General features: G+C 37.3%; 1 protein-coding gene across 5 annotated transcripts; it reads left to right on the forward strand.

Moving 5' to 3' along the window:
- Positions 1-9,690: 9,690 nt before the first annotated feature.
- On the forward strand, positions 9,691-17,410 carry LOC110296644 (vomeronasal type-1 receptor 100-like). Of its 5 annotated transcripts, none has more exons than XM_085839681.1 (3): positions 9,691-9,762; positions 12,212-12,302; positions 15,776-17,410. In XM_085839681.1, the coding sequence occupies exons 2-3, from the start codon at positions 12,295-12,297 to the stop codon at positions 16,725-16,727; spliced, it is 960 nt and encodes a 319-aa protein (XP_085695807.1). In that variant the 5' UTR covers positions 9,691-9,762; positions 12,212-12,294; the 3' UTR covers positions 16,728-17,410. The 5 variants fall into 5 exon arrangements, with proteins under 5 accessions (XP_085695807.1, XP_085695808.1, XP_085695806.1 ...); XM_085839682.1 differs by lacking the exon at positions 9,691-9,762 and adding an exon at positions 15,176-15,294 and having other exon boundaries at positions 11,736-12,302; XM_085839683.1 differs by lacking the exons at positions 9,691-9,762; positions 12,212-12,302 and adding exons at positions 14,358-14,375; positions 15,176-15,294.
- Positions 17,411-18,948: the final 1,538 nt, after the last annotated feature.

Here is an 18,948-nt window from a genome sequence, read left to right on the forward strand (position 1 = left end):
GCAAATGGATGAAACTAGAAATTATCCTGAGTGAGGTAACCCAATTCCAAAAGAACACACAGGGTATAAACTCACTGATAAGTGGATATTAGCCCAAAATCTCAGAATACCCAAGATACAATTCTCAGACCAAATGAAACTCGAGAAGAAGGAAGACCGGGCTGGTGAGATGGCTCAGTGGGTAAGAGCACCGACTGCTCTTCCGAAGATCTGGAGTTCAAATCCCAGCAACCACATGGTGGCTCACAACCATCCGTAACGAGATCAGACTCCCTCTTCTGGAGTGTCTGAAGACAGCTAAAGTGTACTTACATATAATAAATAAATAAATAAATCTAAAAAAAAAAAAGAAGAAGAAGAAGAAGGAAGAACAAAGTGTAGATACTTCGATCCTTCTTAGAGCAAGAACAAAATTCCTATGGGAGGATATACAAAGAAAAAGGGTAGAGCAGAGACTGAAGGTAAGGTCGTCCAGACACTGCCCCACCTGAGGATCCATCCCATATAAAATTACCAAACCCAGAAAATATTGTGGACATCAAGACGTACTTGCTGACAGGAGGCTGATATAGCTGTCTCCTGAGGGGCTTTGACAAATACAGAGGTGAATGCTAACAGCCAACCATTGGATTCAGCATGAGGTCTCCAATAGATGAATTAGAGAAAGGTATAAAAGAGCTGAAGAAATTTCCAGCCCCATAGGATGAACAACAATATAAACCAACCAGATTCTCAGAGCTCCCAAGAACTAAATCACTAATCAAAACGTTAACATGGACCCATGGCTCCAGCCACTTATGTAGCAGAGGATGGCCTAATTGGTCATCAGTGGGAGGAGAGGCCCTTGGTTCTGTGAAAGCTTGATGTCCCAGTGAAGTAGGAGTGGGTGGGTGGGTGGGTGGGTGAGGGAACACCCTCAAAGAAGCAGGGGGAGAGGAGGAAGTGAATAAGGGGACTTCAGAGGGTAAATCAGAAAATGGGATAACATTAGAAATGTAAATTAAGAAAATATCTAATAAAAAAATTTCAAAGTCCTTTGGGATTATAGAAATGCAAATCAAAGCCCATGAGATTCCACCTTACACCAATCAGAATGGCTAAGATCAAAACCTCAGGTTTTGGAGAGGATGGAGAGGATGTGGAGGAACACTCCTCCATTGCTGATGGGATTAAAAACTGGTACAACCACTCTGGAAACCAATCTGGAGGTTCCTCAGAAAACTGGAAATAGATCTACCTGAAGACCCAGCAATACCACTCTTGGAAATATACCCAAAAGATGCCCCACCATGACACAGGGGGACATGTTCACTATGTTCTCAGAAGCCTTATTTGTGATAGCTAGAATCTACAAACAACCCAGTTGCTGCAGAACAGAAGAATGGACACATAAAATGTCATCCATTTACACAATGGAGTACTACTCAGCTATTAAGAGTTTTGCCTGCTGAGTTTTGCAGTTTTACGCTTCAAATTCCATTCCTTACCCCTCCCCTTCCACCATATCACTGCTCCACATCCCACACCTCTACGCCACCCCACCCCATCTCCACATGGATGCCCCCACCCCCACCCCACCTGACCTCTAAACTCCCTGGGAACTCCAGTCTCTTGAGGCTTAAGTACATTATCTCTGAATGAACACAGACCTGGAAGTCCTCTACTGTATGTATGTTGTGGGCCTCATATCAGCTGGTGTATGCTGTCTTTTTGGTATTACAGTGTTTGAAAGATCTCATGGGCCCAGATTAATTAAGACTGCTGGTCCTACTACAGAATTGCCCTTCTCTGCTTCTTTCAGTCTTCTCTAATTCAACAACTGTGGTCAGCTGCTTCTGTCCATTGGTTGGGTGCAAATATCTGCATCTGACTCTTTCAGGTGCTTGTTGGGTCTTTTGGAGGGCAGGCATGATAGATGCCTTTTTATGAGTGCTCCATAGTCTCAGTCAAGCCTTGGGACATCCCCTTGAGCTGGATCCCACTTTGGGCCTGTTGCTGGACCTTCTTTTCCAGAGGCTTCTCTCCATTTCCATCCCTGAAATTCTTTTTTTTAATTAGGTATTTATTTCATTTACATTTCCAATGCTATTCCAAAGGCCCCCCACCCACTCCCCCACGATTCCCCCACCCACTCCTGCCCCCACGCCCCCACCCACCCACTCCTACTTCTTGGCCATGGCGTTCATCTGTACTGAGGCAGAAAAAGTTTGCACGACCAATGGGTCTCTCTTTCCACTGATGGCCCACTAGGCCATCTTCTGCTACATATGCAGGTAGAGACACGAGCTCTGGGGGGTACTGGGTAGTTCATATTGTTGTTCCACCTATAGGGTTGCAGATCCCTTTAGCTCCTTGGTTAATTTCTCTAGCTCCTCAATTGGGGACCCTGTGATCCATCCAATAGCTGACTGTGAGCATCCACATCTGTGTTTGCTAGGCCCTGGCATAGTCTCACAAGAGACAGCTATATCTGGGTCCTTTCAGCAAAATCTTGCTAGTGTATGCAATGGTGTCAGCGTTTGGAGGCTGGTTATACGATGGATCCCTGGATATGGCAGTTTCTAGATGGTCCATCCTTTTGTCTCAGCTCCAAACTGTGTCTCTGTAACTCCTTCCATGGGTGTTTTGTTCCCGATTCTAAGAAGGGGCAAAGTGTCCACACTTTGGTCTTCGTTCTTCTTGAGTTACATTTGTTGAGCAAATTGTATCTTATATCTTGGGTATTGTAAATTTCTGGGCTAATATCCACTTATCAGTGAGTACATATTGTGCGAGGTCTTTTGTGATTGTGTTACCTCACTCAGGATGATGCCCTCCAGGTCCATCCATTTGGCTAGGAATTTCATAAATTCATTCTTTTTAATAGCTGTGTAGTAGTCCATTGTGTAAATGTACCACATTTTCTGTATCCATTCCTCTGTTGAGGGGCATCTGGGTTCTTTCCAGCTTCTGGCTATTATAAATAAGGCTGCTATGAACATAGTGGAGCATGTGTCCTTCTTATTGGTTGGAACATCTTCTGGATATATGCCCAGGAGAGGTATTGCAGGATCCTCCGGTAGTACTATGTCCAATTTTCTGAGGAACCACCAGACTGATTTCCAGAGTGGTTGTACAAGCTTGCAATCCCACCAACAATGGAGGAGTGTTCCTCTTTCTCCACATCCTTGGCAGCATCTGCTGTCACCTGAGTTTTTGATCTTAGCCCTTCTGACTGGTGTGAGGTGGAATCTCAAGGTTGTTTTGATTTGCATTTCCCTGATGATTAAGGATGTTGAACATTTTTTTCAGGCATTCGGTATTCCTCAGGTGAGAATTCTTTGTTTAGCCCTGAGCCCCATTTTTTTAGTGGGGTTATTTGATTTTCTGGAGTCCAACTTCTTGAGTTCTTTATATAAATTGGATATTAGTGGCAAATCTGATTTAGGATAGGTAAAGATCCTTTCCCAATCTGTTGGTGGCCTTTTTGTCTTAATGACGGTGTCTTTTGCCTTGCAGAAGCTTTGCAATTTTATGAGGTCCCATTTGTTGATACTCGATCTTACAGCACAGGCCATTGCTGCTCTATTCAGGATTTTTTTCCCCTGTACCCATATCACAGGCTTTTTCCTACTTTCTCCTCTATAAATTTCAGTGTCTCTGGTTTTATGTGGAGTTCCTTAGTCCACTTAGATTTGACCTTAGTACAGGAGATAGGAATGGATCAATTCACATGCTTCTACATGTTAACCACCAGTTTTGCTTGCACCATTTATTGAAAATGCTGTCTTTTTTCCACTGGATGGTTTTTGCTCTCTTGTCAAAGATCAAGTGACCATAGGTGTGTGGGTTCATTTCTTGGTCTTCAATTCTATTCCATTGGTCTACTTGTCTGTCACTATACCAGTACCATGCAGTTTTTATCAGAATTGCTCTGTAGAACAGCTTTAGGTCAGGCATGGTGATTCCAACAGAGGTTCTTTTATCCTTGAGAAGAGTTTTTGCTATCCTAGGTTTTTTGTTATTCCAGATGAATTTGCCGATTCCCCTTTCTAATTCGTTAAAGAATTGAGTTGGGATTTAGATGGGGATTGCATTGAATCTGTAGATTGCTTTGGCAAGATAGCTATTTTCACTAAATTTATCCTACCAATCCATGAGCATGGGAGATCTTTCCATCTTCTGAGATCTTCTTTAATTTCTTTCTTCAGAGACTTGAAGTTCTTATCATACAGATCTTTTACTTCCTTAGTTAGAGTCACACCAAGATATTTTATATTATTTGTGACTTTTGAGAAGGGTGTTGTTTCCCTAATTTCTTTCTCAGCCTGTTTATTCTTTGTGTAGAGAAAGGCCATTGACTTGTTTGAGTTAATTTTATATCCAGCTACTTCATTGAACCAGTTTATCAGGCTTAGGAGTTCTCTGGTGTAATTTTTAGGGTCACTTATATATACTATCATATCATCTGCAAAAAGTGGTATTTTGACTTCCTCCTTTCCAATTTGCATCCCCTTGATCGCCTTTTGTTGTCAAATTGCTCTCGCTGGGTCTTCAAGTACAATGGTGAATAGGTAGGGAGAAAGTGGGCAGCCTTGTCTAGTCCCTGATTTTAGAGGGATTGCTTCAAGCTTCTCAACATTTACTTTGATGTTGGCTACTGGTTTGCTGTAGATTGCTTTTATCATGTTTAGGTATGGGCCTTGAATTCCTGAAATTTCAAAGACTTTCATCATGAATGTGTGTTGGATTTTGTCAAATGCTTTCTCCGCATCTAACGAGATGATCATGTGGTTTTTTACTTTGAGTTTGTTTATATAATGGATTACATTGATGGATTTCCATTTATTGAACCATCCCTACATCCCTGGGATGAAACCTACTTGGTCAGGAGGGATGATTGTTTTGATGTGTTCTTGGATTTGGTTAGCGAGAACTTTATTGAGGATTTTTGCATCTATATTCATAAGGGAAATTGGTCTGAAGTGTTCTATCTTTGTTGGGTCTTTTTGTGGTTTAGGTATCAGAGTAATTGTGGCTTCATAGAATGAGATGGGTAGAGTACCTTCTGCTTCTATTTTGTGGAATAGTTTGTGAAGAACTGGGATTAGATCTTCTTTGAAGGTCTGTTATAACTCTGCATTAAAACCATCTGGTCCTGGGCTTTTTTTTTTTAGTTGGGAGACTGTTAATGACTGCTTCTATTTCTTTAGGGAATATAGGACTGTTTAGATCATTAACCTGATCTTGATTTAACTTTGGTACCTGTTATCTGTCTAGAAACTTGTCCATTTCATTCAGGTTCTCCAGTTTTGTTGAGTATAGCCTTTTGTTGAAGGATCTGATGGTGTTTTGGATTTCTTCAGGATCTTTTGTTATGTATCCCTTTTCATTTCTGATTTTGTTAATTAATATGCTTTCCCTGTGCCCTCTAGTGAGTCTGGCTAAGGGTTTATCTATGTTGTTGATTTTCTCAAAGAACCAGCTCCTTGTTTGGTTGATTCTTTGAATACTTCTTCTTGTTTCTACTTGGTTGATTTCACCCCTGAGTTTGATAATTTCCTGCCGTCTACTCCTCTTGGGTGAATTTACTTCCTTTTGTTCTAGAGCTTTTAGGTGTGTTGTCAAGCTGTTAATGTGTGCTCTCTCTAGTTTCTTTTTGGAGGCACTCAGAGCTATGAGTTTTCCTCTTAGAAATGCTTTCATTGTGTCCCATAAGTTTCGGTATGTTGTGGCTTCATTTTCATTAAACTCTAAAAAGTCCTTAGTTTCTTTCTTTCTTTATTCCTTCATTGAGAAGAGAGTTGTTCAGTTTCCATGTGAATGTTGGCTTTATATTATTTATGTTGTTACTGAAGATCAGCCTTAGTCCATGGTGGTCTGATAGGATGCATGGGACAATTTCAATATTTTTCTATCTGTTGAGGCTTGTTTTGTGACCAATTATGTGGTCAATTTTGGAGAAGGTACCATGATGTGCTGTGAAGAAGGTATATATTTTTGTTTTAGGGTAAAATGTTGTATAGATATGTTAGATACATTTGTTTCATAACTTCTGTTAGTTTCACTGCGTCCCTGTTAAGTTTCGGCTTCCATGATCTGTCCATTGGTGAAAGTGGTGTGTTGAAGTCTCCCACTATTATTGTGTGAGGTGCAATGTGTGCTTTGAGCTTTTCTAAAGTTTCTGTAATGAATGTGGCTGCCCTTGTATTTGGAGCATATATATTCAGAATTGAGAGTTCCTCTTGGAAGATTTTACCTTTGATGAGATGAAGTGCCCCTCTTTGTTTTTTTTGATGACTTTGGGTTTGAAGTCGATTTTATTGGATATTAAAATGGCTACTCCATCTTGTTTCTTCAGACCATTTGCTTGGAAAATTGTTTTCCAACCTTTCACTCTGAGGTAGTGTCTGTCTTTTTCCCTGATATTGGTTTCCTGTAAGCAGCAAAATGTTGGATTTTGTTTCTGTAGCCAATCTGTTAGTCTATGTCTTTTTATTGGGGAACTGAGTCCATTGATATTAAGAGATATTAAGGAAACATAATTGTTGCTTCCTATTATTTTTGTTGTTAATGTTGGCATTCTCTTCTTGTGGCTGTCTTCTTTTAGTTTAGTTGAAGGATTACTTTCTTGTTTTTTCTAGGACGTGGTTTCTGTCCTTGTATTGTTTTTTTTTTTTTTTTTTTTTTTTTTTTTTTTTTTTTTCTGTTATTATCCTTTGAAGGGCTGGATTCGTGGAAACATAATGTGTGAATTTGGTTTTGTTGTGGAATACTTTGGTTTCTCTATCTACAGGAATTGACAGTTTGGCTGGGTATAGTAGCCTGGTCTGGCATTTGTTTTCTCTTAGTGTCTGTATAACATATGTTCAGGATCTTCTGGCTTTCATAGTCTCTGGTGAAAAATCTGGTGTAATTCTGATAGGCTTGCCTATATATGTTACTTCACCTTTTTCCCTTACTGCTTTTATTATTCTGTCTTTCTTTAGTGAATTTGTTGTTCTGATTATTATGTATCAGGAGGAATTTCTTTTCTGGTCCAGTGTATTTGGTGTTCTGTAGGCTTCTTGTATGTTCATGGGCATCTCTTGCTTTAGCTTTGTGAAGTTTTCTTCTATGATTTTGTTGAAGATATTTGCTGGTCCTTTGAGTTGAAAATGTTCATTCTCATCTACTCCCAATATCAGTAGGTTTGGTCTTCTCATTGTGTCCTAGATTTCCTGGATATTTTGAGTTAGGATCTTTTTGCATTTTGTATTTTCTTTGATTGTTGTGCCGATGTTCTCTATGGAATCTTCTGCATCTGAGATTCTCTTTTCCATCTCTTGTATTCTGTTGCTGATGCTCACATCTATGGTTCCAGATTTCTTTCCTAGGGTTTCTATCTTCAGCGTTGCCTCACTTTGGGTTTTCTTTATTGTGTCTACTTCCCTTTTTAGGTCTATACAGTATGGTTTTGTTCATTTTCTTCATCTGTTTGGATTCTTCCTTTCAAAATTGTGTTCTCTGTATCTCCTTTAGTTGTCTTATTGCTCTGGCTGGAACTTTAAGTACTGTGTTTATTAGATAGAGAGAGAATGGGCAGCCTTGTATTGTCCCTGATTTTTTGTGGAATTGCTTTAAGGTTCCCTCCCTTTAATTTGATGCTGGTTATTTGTTGACTCTATATTGCTTTTATTTTGTTTAGGTGTGCATCTTTTCTACCTTATCTTTCCAAGTCTTTCCTCACTTGTGCCTCTAATTTGAAGGTTTGACTTATTTCATGGTGCCCACATACAAAACACTTTCTAGGTATTCTGTATATCAACTGAGCTACATACCAGCCCCAATGGACTTGTTTCCTTCTGATATGATTTCATTCATATCAGTTTCTCCTGATAAAACATTTATCATTCCTGTGTGCTCATTAAGATCCAATATTTTTCCTGAACGAATTTGGAGAAGGTGACATATTCTTAATTTTATCTTTTGAGTTCTTAATTCTTAGGTGGGTGTCTAAAGATACTGTGAAGTAAGTATGGAGGGGACAATGAATGTTTTGGAAGCAGGAAGAATACCATAGGAATCTAAAATTGTTTTCTACTTCTTTTAAGTGGGATTCGATTGTTGTTAGTTTTGTTTTGTTCACAAAGACTGGGATCAGTTAACTCACACAGACAGATATAGAATGGAGAGAATAGTTCCCTCTTTGATCAGTTTTGTCCTGCTGTTACTCACCTTTTTCTTACTCCCCACCAAGAGGTATTTACCTGCCTCTTCAACCCCTGAGGAGACCTGTCTCTTCCATTTTCCTGTTGAATTACTTGTAGACTGCTCTTTTGCTCTCCATTGCTCCCACCCTCGCTCTATCCTGACAATAGTCCTGTTTGCTTTCCTGGTTTCTGTAGTTACTACAGAAATTCACATCTTCAGGTGTGGATTTCAGATCCGCCCAACAAGGGAGAATATGGGATGCTAAGACAAACCCTATTTTCCATACATTATGACAACCATGAACTTGATGAAAATGACATATAGTGATGCTGTTTGAATATCTGTTTAAAAGTGATTACTTCCCAAGTAGTGTAAAACAAGGTCCTAGTGTTATCATTCATCACCTTCAGCCAGACACTCTTTACAGTTTCTTTCAACAGTCTTATCTTTGGTTCTCATGTAAGATACTTGGCCTGGTTACCAGGAGCAAATTATTATTGGTTATATTTAATTTAGTACTTTAAAATAAACTTCCTCAGAATGCTAAGATCAAAAGCTCAGGTAAGAATAGATGATGGTGAGGATGTGGATAAAGAGGAACACTCCTCCATTGTTGGTGGCATTGCAAGCTGCTACAATCACTCTGGACATCAGTCTGATGGTTCCTGAGAAAATTGCACATAGTACTACCTGAGAACCCAGCTATGCCACTCCTGGTCATATACCCAAGAGACACTCCAACATAAAACAAGGACACATGCTTCACTATGTTCAGAGCAGCCTTATTTAAAATGCCAGAAGGTGGAAAGAACCCAGATATTCTTCAACAGAAGAGTGGATTTAGAAATTGTGGTACATTTACACAATAGAATACTACTCAGCTATTAAAAACAATGAATTTATGAAATCATAATCAAATTAAACCAACTAGAAATTATCATCCTGAGTAAGGTAACCCATTCACAAAAGGACACACATGATATGCATTCACTGACAAGTGGCTATTAGCTCAGAATCTTGGAATACCCAAGATACAATTCACAAACCACATTAAACTCAAGATGGAAGACCAAAGCGTGGATGCTTCAGTCCTTCTCAGAAGGAGGAACAAAATACTCATGGTAGGTAGAGGGTGGGAGCAACTTGGGGGGAAGAGAGAAGAGCAAGGGGGAAAAAGTGGCAGGTTCATGTATGGGAGGAGACAGGATGATCTACAAAATGAATTTGAACAGATTTGTGTAGCTGTGGGGGATGGGGAACTTTGGGTAGCCACCAGCAAGTCCCAGATGTCAGGAAAACAAGAGGACCCGAGGACCCAGTGGGGATGAGATTAGATATAGAATGGAGAGAATAGTTCACATGTGGGAAATCAAGAGCTCAGGTGCTCCTACTCTAATGTTTTCCTGGAATTAGGGAAGTTCACTTTTCGATTTGATAGTGTCACTTCCTAACAACCTCCAGGTCGGAACTGCCTTCTTCAGATGACATGATAAAAATGGGTCTAAAGGGAGATAATCTGGTGATATTTCTTCCTTATAACTATTTCTTAGGGCCTCATTCTACAAGGATGTTTGTGAAAGGCCCATCTGGGTAAGTGTTTCCTTTTCTCTTCATTATAGGCAAAGCTGTAAGTTAAGTGGTAGAAGTAAGCAGAATTTTCTGTAAAAAAAATGATTAGAGAATTCTTTGCTTAGAATTTTACATTTGGGCTGCTAGTATAACAAACATTCAACAGGTGCTTGTAGACATAAGTTTACCAGTGTAATGATTAATAGAAGGATAGTGTGATCTCTGGTTATATATGTGACGCTAGCATGCAACTGTTTAGAAAAGGAACAGGACCTAGCAGAAAAAGAGAGAGAAAGAAAAGGCTAGTAGGATGAAGGTGACCAATGAGTATTATATAGTCAGTAAACATAATGTACTCTATCACTCTTTACAATGAATAAAATTCATATGCATATAAAATGTTGCTCCCGGTGCACATTTAGGGAGCACATCTAACTTAGGATTCTCCTGACTGTGTACTCTAATAATTCTAACAAAATGGTTCCACATAGGTATTGACAAATGTGTTAGTTCTCAATCCTGAAACAAGACACTGAAATAACATAAGGATGATAGACAAAAAAAAAAAAAAAAAAATCCACTCTTATTGGTGTGCAGGATTACAATTACAGTATTAAGTTACCTTAAAGTCTATTTTATATTTTCTCATTTACCTCTTTACTCATGTTAACTGGCTGTGTGTGTTTAATATGATGAAACTTAAGCTATGAATATACAACAAATATTGACTAATTTAGAAATTAGAAAATTTCTGACTAAGAAAATCAGTAATTTTCTTATTTATTACGTTTTCATATCTTTAGGAATTCTTCGGAAAATTTCAACTCATGGTCTGGGATGCATAAGACACTGTTAACATTATATAATAAGGGTCTTTTAAACTTCAGAGAGAATTGTTTATTCTATTATAATGATTGCTTTTTGATTTTGTTCATGATTTCTTTTGTTTATACTTTATTCTCTTATATGGTCAATGATTCAAGCTGATTAAGAAGTATCTCAGGTCTTACATATATAAAATTGCACAGGTAAACATTTTAATTAGTTATATGATCATATAGCTTACATCCATTTCTTACATGTATCCATATCTTACATGTATAACTATTTTACATATCACAAGCAAATGTTTAAGACAGTGGTGCAATTTTCTTTATGTCATTTTCACAAAAAGGGTTTGGAACAGGTATAATTGCCTAGTTATCAAGTGCAGATTTTGATAACTAGATTGTTTGGATAACTACAGCTTCAGGCAACATTTAGTAGTGAACTACAGAAATGATCACTTAAAGTACAGTTTTGGCATTAGATGAAACCACAAATAATGAAAGTAATTTTTGGCAAATGTATTTACAATTTTATAGAAATCACTCTTACTTTTCTATTATTATTCTTCATATAAATGTATAGACATTCCAAGTATTACTTGTTAGCACACATATCTTCAACTTCAAACATTATATGCAAGCTTATATTCACTCACTTTAGCTTGGAAATGTCATTTTCTCATTCTTAGTGGCAGAAGTGTCCAAGATTAGGTCGTTCTATACTATGGACCACAAATATAAACTGAGGCAGCACTGCTCCTGGATCCATCACTCAACAGCAGTTTTTACGTTAACATATAATCATTTCCGTTGGGCACATTTCCCTTGGTCCATCAGTACTGAATATTTATGTGTGAGAGATCAGCAATTCAGCATCCCAGTTCCTGTTTCAAGTTAATTTACACACATTGCTCATCACCTCTTTGGTATCTTTTCTTTTGCAGCAGCAAAATAAGTCTGGGAAATGTTAATATTTTTTTTTTTATAGAAAATTACCCTTATTTCACCAAATTCTCTCACAGTTCAACAAAGTAAAATTAATTACATTTGTTTCCCTATATTTAAAGATGTTCACAGATTTCTAGGGAATATTTTCATATCTTTCCTAAACTCATACTATATAACTTGTGGTGAAATTCTGGCGATGATTGCTTCTCCACAGCCTCTGCAGTGACACTTTTCCTGCTGCTGCTGCTGCTGCTTCTTCTGCTGCTGCTTCATCTCAGAGAACTGGCTCATAGTGTGAGACTGCAATATTCTGGTCAGAGTCACCTGTGCTCAACTCAATTTTCACAGAAAAATTCATTCTTTTAATTTATATAAGAGTATCGAGTAATATTTATGAAATAACACCTTAATAAGTGATCAGTATTTATTCCTGCTGTCCTTCTCCATTTTATGATGGTTGCAGGAAACTAGCTTGGATGGCTAAGATCATCATCTGAAAGTGCTGAAGACTTACTCTTGCTGCTAACAATGGAGAGTTACGTCACCCAACACCATGATCTTGTCACCTGAAAGTCACATACACACTTCATGTTTTCTCTGAATAGCCATACAAATTTTGGGTCATTAGTCACTAACTATGCTAAAACTTAAAGTGAAATTGATACCTGTCACCTATTTATTTTTATGTCTCTTAGATTGTTAAATCTCCACATCTCAGATAGCAAAGATTATCATGAATTCATAAAATCGGAATATTCTAAAATCAAGTTCTGGGATAATGAAAAGGTAAAGTGGTTTTACATTGAATAATATAGAGAAAACAGCTCTCAGTCACTTTTGTTGCGGGTCTCTTCAGACACCTGTCTGCACAATGCTTGATTTTTTGATTCTGAGTCCATTTCATAGTGATGGCTTCTCCAATATTTTGAATGTTTATGGACAAAGTTTTGATTTAAATACTTACAACTAATTATTACAATTTAAACTAATTGGAAAACAACCCAGCACCAAATCTTGTTCAAATAAAAACGAAGACTTTTCTCAGTGCATGCCTATGTTAACAGCTCTAGATCAGTGGTAGCTATGGTCTTTTCTGGTCTGCTCTCAGATTCAGAGAACATCAGAAAAGATGCCACTTGATCTATTAGAAGATGTGTCATTTTCTATATGTGATAAGCATTTACAGAGCAATGGATATGAAATATAAAATTTGAAAAACATACCTCTGGGGAAAACACTTAAATTCCAATTTTTGACATATATCATTATTTTTATATTACTTGTATTACATGTTGCATTTAATAAATTAAAGATATATAACTAATAAAAATTTATACATATATGGTTTGTGCACTTGCAATTTTAAATTAAAAAAAAAAAAAGGCTTTGGAGCCAGGCATGGTGGGGGGGCAGAAGCAGGCAGATTTCTGAGTTTGAGGCCAGCCTGGTCTACAAAGTGAGTTCCAGGACAGCCAGGGCTATACAGAGAAATCCTGTCTCCAACAAAAAAAAAAAAAAAAAAAAAAAAAGGCCATGGCTCTTTCAATTGAGATAGCAAGTTTAAATTAAGTATTATCCAGGAGCTTTTATTTATTTATGATTTGTTAATTTAATTTTACATATATGAATGTTTTATTTGCATGTATATCTAAGTACCATTGGCATGCCATATCATACAGTGTAGTAGAACTAGACTTACAGATGGTCATGAGCCACCTTGTCTTTGCTGGGAATCTAACCCAGGCATGTTGCAAGTGTTAAAAGTGCTCTCAACTATGTATCCTGGAGCGTTAAAAAACAAAACAAAACAAAACAACAACAACAACAACAGCAAAAACCCAGAACGTCACTGTACAGCCACTGTAAATGTATGTTGATGAGTTACTAAGATTTGAGACCCTGAAAATTGGTACACTCTATTAATTTTCTAGACTAAGCTTTTTTAGGAGCAAAAATCATGTAACTGTAAATGTGTGATTTATCTTGGTATATATTCATGGGGATTATATAAGATGGTATCTTCCACTAACTACTGAATTATATATGGACATACAATCATGAATGTGTCTATGTATGTGGAATATTCAAGTGAACTTGAAAATATAATTGGGCACTCCTTTTTCCACAAGCTTTTAATCACTATAGACATTTTCTACTTCTTTATCACAAAGCTGATTTCATTTTTTTTATTTTTTATTTATTCCCCATTCTAAGAAGGACTAAAGTATCCACACTTTGGTCTTCCTTCTTGAGTTTGATGTGGTTTGTTTATTGTATTTTGGGTATTCTGAGCTTATGGGTTAATATACACTTATCAGTGAATGTATACCATGTGTGTTTTTTTGTGAATGGGTTACCTCACTCAGGATGATAATTTCTAGTTGGATCAATTTGTTATAATTTCATAAATTCATTATTTTTAATAGCTGAGTAGTACTCAATTGTGTAAATGTATCACCTTTTCTGTATCCATTCCTCTGTTGAGGGGCATCTGGGTCCATTCTACTTTCTGGCTTTATAAATAAGGCTGCTATGAACAAAGTGAAGCATGTGTCCTTGTTATATGTTGGAGTATCTTTTAGGTATATGACCAGGAGTGGTATAGCTCGGTGCTCAGGTATTACTGTGTGCAATTTTCTGATGTCAGACTGATGTCCAGAGTGGTTGTAGCAGCTTGCAATGCCACCGACAATGGAGGAGTGTTCCTCTTTTTCCACATCCTTGCCAGCCAGCATCTGCTCTCACATGAGTTTTTGATCTTAGTATTCTGATGAAGCTGATTTTAAAGAACTAAATTAAATGAATCCAATAATAAATTATTCCTGTAACCAGGCCAAGTATCTTACATGAGAACCAAAGGTAAGATGTTGAGTGAAACTGTAAGGAGTGTCTGCATGCTGGTGATGAATGATAATACTAGGACCTTGTTTTACACTACATGTGAATCTCTTTTAAAGAGAAATTGCAATAAGCATCAATATATGGTCATCTTCATCAAGTTCATGGTTCTCATAATATATGGAAAACAGAGTTTGTCTTAGCATCCCATATTCTCTCTTGTTCAGGGGTCTGAAATCCACATCTTCAGATGTGAATTTCTGTAGATGTGAATAGAAACCAGGAAACCAAAACAGGACTATTGTCAGGATAGAGCAAGGGTGGGAGCAATGGAGAGGAGAATATCAGTCTACAAGTAATTCATCAGAAAAATGGAAGAGACAGATCTCCTTAGGGGTTGAAGAGGCAGGTAATTACAGAAGTGGGGAGTAAGAAAAAGGTGAGTAACAGCAGGACACAACTGACCAAAGAGGGAAAATGGAAAAATGTGTTGCTTCTTTGGTAAGGGTGAGGGAGATAAATGCAGAAAGAGGAGGTAGTTAGGAAAATAAGAACATGGATGGCTGAAAAAGCCATAAGGAAACATACTGTTAATGATTTCCTGACACATCCTGCCCAAAAAAGGAAAAGGAAAATAGTGGTTTCTTGATAACTCAGAATTAGTTCCTTAATCTTGAATTCAAGTTCACAAAATATTGAAATTAGATGGGAGCTAAATTGGAAACCATCTAGGTCCATTTAGAACCATGTTGCTTATACAATTAATAGGGTCTGAATGGTACACTAATGGTCTTCCCTTGTATCTATGTCTTTCATTCTAGATTCTGAAAATGTAAAATTTCATGGGAAAAGAAACATAAAAAAGTTGAATTGAGATAGATACTTTGATGATTAAAACCGTCATGTTATCATGAATTATAACTGTGATTCCATGAGAATTGTGAGTCAAATTATGGATAATTGCAAAATACAGCATAGTAAAGTTATATACCATGATGTTTTCTCATCTGATTGTTTGGATATCTTTTATTATTTTACCCCAGATCACCATAGTTTTTGTTCATTTTTGCAAATGGGATTGATATTCTATGCTCATTATTACTGTTTTAGTTGTTACGTATAAAATGAGAACATTTAAAGAAATAAGATGGAATTTCTAAGGTATGAGACTCAGGTGAAATACAGGAACAAAAAGAGTGGGTATTTTTTGTAGATATGACTGTAAATATATTTAATGGCCATAATATTCTCTCTGTGTAGGGGATACTTGGAGGGTATATAGCAATATAGACTAAAGATTGTATGAAGCATTAAATGAGAAAAATATAGTTTATTCAAGAATTTTTAGGGAAAATAGAATGATTATATAGTCATACTGCGAAGTGAATCATGTTTGACACATAATCTGTTATTTTTTTCAGATATATGAAAGAGACTTCCATTATGCTAGTAAGATTTACATTTATGTCTTCAATCAAGAATGTACTTTATTTCCAATCTGGACTTGGAGTTCTAGCCAATATGTTTCTACTGTTTTTTTATATTTTCATAATCCTAGGTCACAGACCTAAGCCCATGGACCTGATCTTATGTCAATTATCCTTCGTTCACATAATGATGTTCATCACTGCAGGGTATATTTGGCTTTCAGACTTATTTGAGTCACTGAACATTAAGAATGACTTCACATGTAAGGCAACGTTTTACACTAGTAGGGTGATGAGAGGACTCTCTATGTGCATCACCTGCCTCCTGAGTGTGTTCCAGGCTGTCACTATCAGTCCCAGTACCTCACTGTTGGCAAAATTTAAGCATAAACTAAAAAAATACATCATCTGTGCTTTTTTCTGTTTTTGGTCTTTCAATTTGTCCTTCAGCAGTACCCAGATCTTCTCTGTTGGTGCATATACCAACATGAGTGAGACAAACCTGATGAAGGTCACTAAATACTGTTCATACTTTCCCATGAACAATATCATTAAGGAATTGATTGTAACAGTATCAACTATAAGAGATGTGTTTCTTGTAGAAGTTATGCTAACTACAAGTACATACATGGTGATTATCTTAAATAGACATCAGAGACAATGCAAGCATCTTCATAGCATCAGGCATCTGAGAGCATCCCCTGAGAAAAAGGCCACACAGACCATCCTGGTGCTGGTGGTTTTCTTTGTGGTCATGTACTGGGTAGACCTCATCATCTCATCTACCTCAATCCTGTTGTGGAGGTATGACACAGTCATCCTGACTGTTCAGATGTTTGTGGTGAATGCCTATCCCACAATAACTCCTTTGGTACAAATCAGTTCTGATAAAAGAATAATCAATGTGCTGAAAAACTTGTGGCTAAAATGCCACCAGACTGTTTAAAGGAGGTAATTTTTCTCCTCTTTTGTAAAAGAATTTATTTCATTTTTCTTATTGTATGTGTATGAGTGCTGTGCCAGCTTGTGTGCATTCCTGTTGCTCACAGAAGTCATAGGACATCATAGTATTCTATGGAAATGGACGTATAGGAGTTATTTTGGTCTAGGCTCAATTATTTATTTTTTTTAAAAAACAAATTCCTTTTAAAAGTTATTTAATAGTCCAAGAAGCAAAGCGAGATTTTTCATATGATTTAAATAAAATGTGTGGTATCATATATTCATTTAACATTACTGCTCCATTTTAAGTCATATCATAAATGTTCCCCTGATATTGAGTTTACAAAAAATTCTTACTTATAGTGACTTTTTAAGCATTTCTTTTGAAAATATTTTAATTTAATCTAAATCATCAAGAATAGTTTTAAGATCCTATTGTAGATTTAATTCTATTTCCTAATTTTTATTTTTATTATCTTAAACAGAACTTCCTGGCACAGTTTCCTGTCAAGTTCCTCTAAACCTTCTAATCCTTCCCTGCCCTCTCTTACCTAAATTCCCTCTTTTTCGCCTAAGAAGAAAAGCAGCAGGCCTCCAAAGGATAACAACTGAACATGACATAGAAAGTTACAGTAAGACTAGGTACCAACCCTTTTATTAAAGCTAAACTAGGCAACCCAGTAGGAAAAAAAATCCCCAACCATACGGAAGAAAGTCAGAGACACCCCACTCCCACTGTAAGGAATCCCATAAGAACAACCAAACTGCACAGCTATCATGTGTATGCCGAGGTCCTAGAAGAGACCCATACAGGGTCCATATTTGTTACTTCAATCTCTGTGATCCCTTCTGATCCCCGCATAGTTGATGCTGTGAGCCCTGTTCCCCTGGTGGCCTCAATCTCTCTTCCTCCTTTAACCCTTTCTCTTTCTTCTCAGCTATGGGTTTTCCCTGACTCTGCCTAGTATTTGGCTATGGATCTGTGCCTCTGCTCTCATCAGTTGCTGGATGATGCTCTCTGGTGACAATTGGGATAGGTGTCTGAGTATAGCAAAATATCATTAGGGATCATTTCATTGATGTTTTTTACAGTTGTATTTGGTTCTGTTCTGAATCTGTGTGCTGTCCTGCCTCTCCTTCCTGGTGATGAAGGCAGCATGGACTCCCTCCAGGGCTAAAGTTTTACCAGACATTGGCCACTCCCACAAGTCCCAAGTCATCATTACCTCAGAATTTCCTAAGGAAGGATAGATTATAGGTAGAAAGTTTTGTGGCTTGGTTGCTATCCTATTCCCTCTTTTATGAGCCTTGCCTAGTTTTAGAAGATTACCTGTTCAGGTTCCTAACCTCACATTACTATCAAGATTCACTAAGGTCACTCTCATATGTCTCAGGGAGTTTCTACTTAATTAGGTTTCTACTCACCCTTCACAAGGCCATCCCAATTCTAGTCATTTTAATATTCTCCCTCCATCCTTCCCCCATTCTGCCTGATCCCTCCTGTTCCCATCCCCACCTAACAAGAATCTACCTACAAATTCTATTCTTTTTCCCCTTCCCTGGTAGATACATGCATCTCTCTTTGAGTCCTCCTTTTTATTTTGCCTTTCTGGGTCATCTATTATTTTATACTGAATATTCACTTATAAGAGTGTACATACCATATTTGTGTTTTTGAGGCTGGGTTACCATACTGAGGATGATTTTTTTCTAATTCTATCTATCTACATATAAATTCCATGATATAATTATTTCTAATAACTGGAAAATATTCTACTGTGTATATTTACCAGTTTTACCTTTATCTAGTCATAGGTTGAGAGTCATTCCTGTTGTTTGTGATTTCTTCATATTCTTTATTATTATTATTATTAATTATTATTGTTGTGTAAAATGTTTTATTTTCATTATTTTTATTATGTTTATTTTTTATAAAATATTTAATTTATTTTCATTTCAAATGGTATCCCCTATTCTGGTTTCCTCTCCGAAAATCTACTATGCTCTCCCCACTCCCCTTGATCACCAACCCACACACTCCAACTTCCTGGACTTCTCATTCCCCAACTCTCGGGCATACAGCCCTGATAGGACTGAGGGCCTCTCCTACCATTGATGTCTGACTTGGCCATCCTCTGCTGCATTTGAAGTTGGAGCCATGAGTCCCATCATGTGTACTCTTTGGTTGATGGTCTAGCCCCTGGGAACTCTAGGGGTACTAGTTA

Source organism: Mus caroli, unplaced genomic scaffold (genome assembly GCF_978045245.1).
Source record: "Mus caroli unplaced genomic scaffold, Mus_caroli_1 scaffold_7, whole genome shotgun sequence".
Classification (NCBI taxonomy): Eukaryota; Metazoa; Chordata; class Mammalia; order Rodentia; family Muridae; genus Mus; species Mus caroli.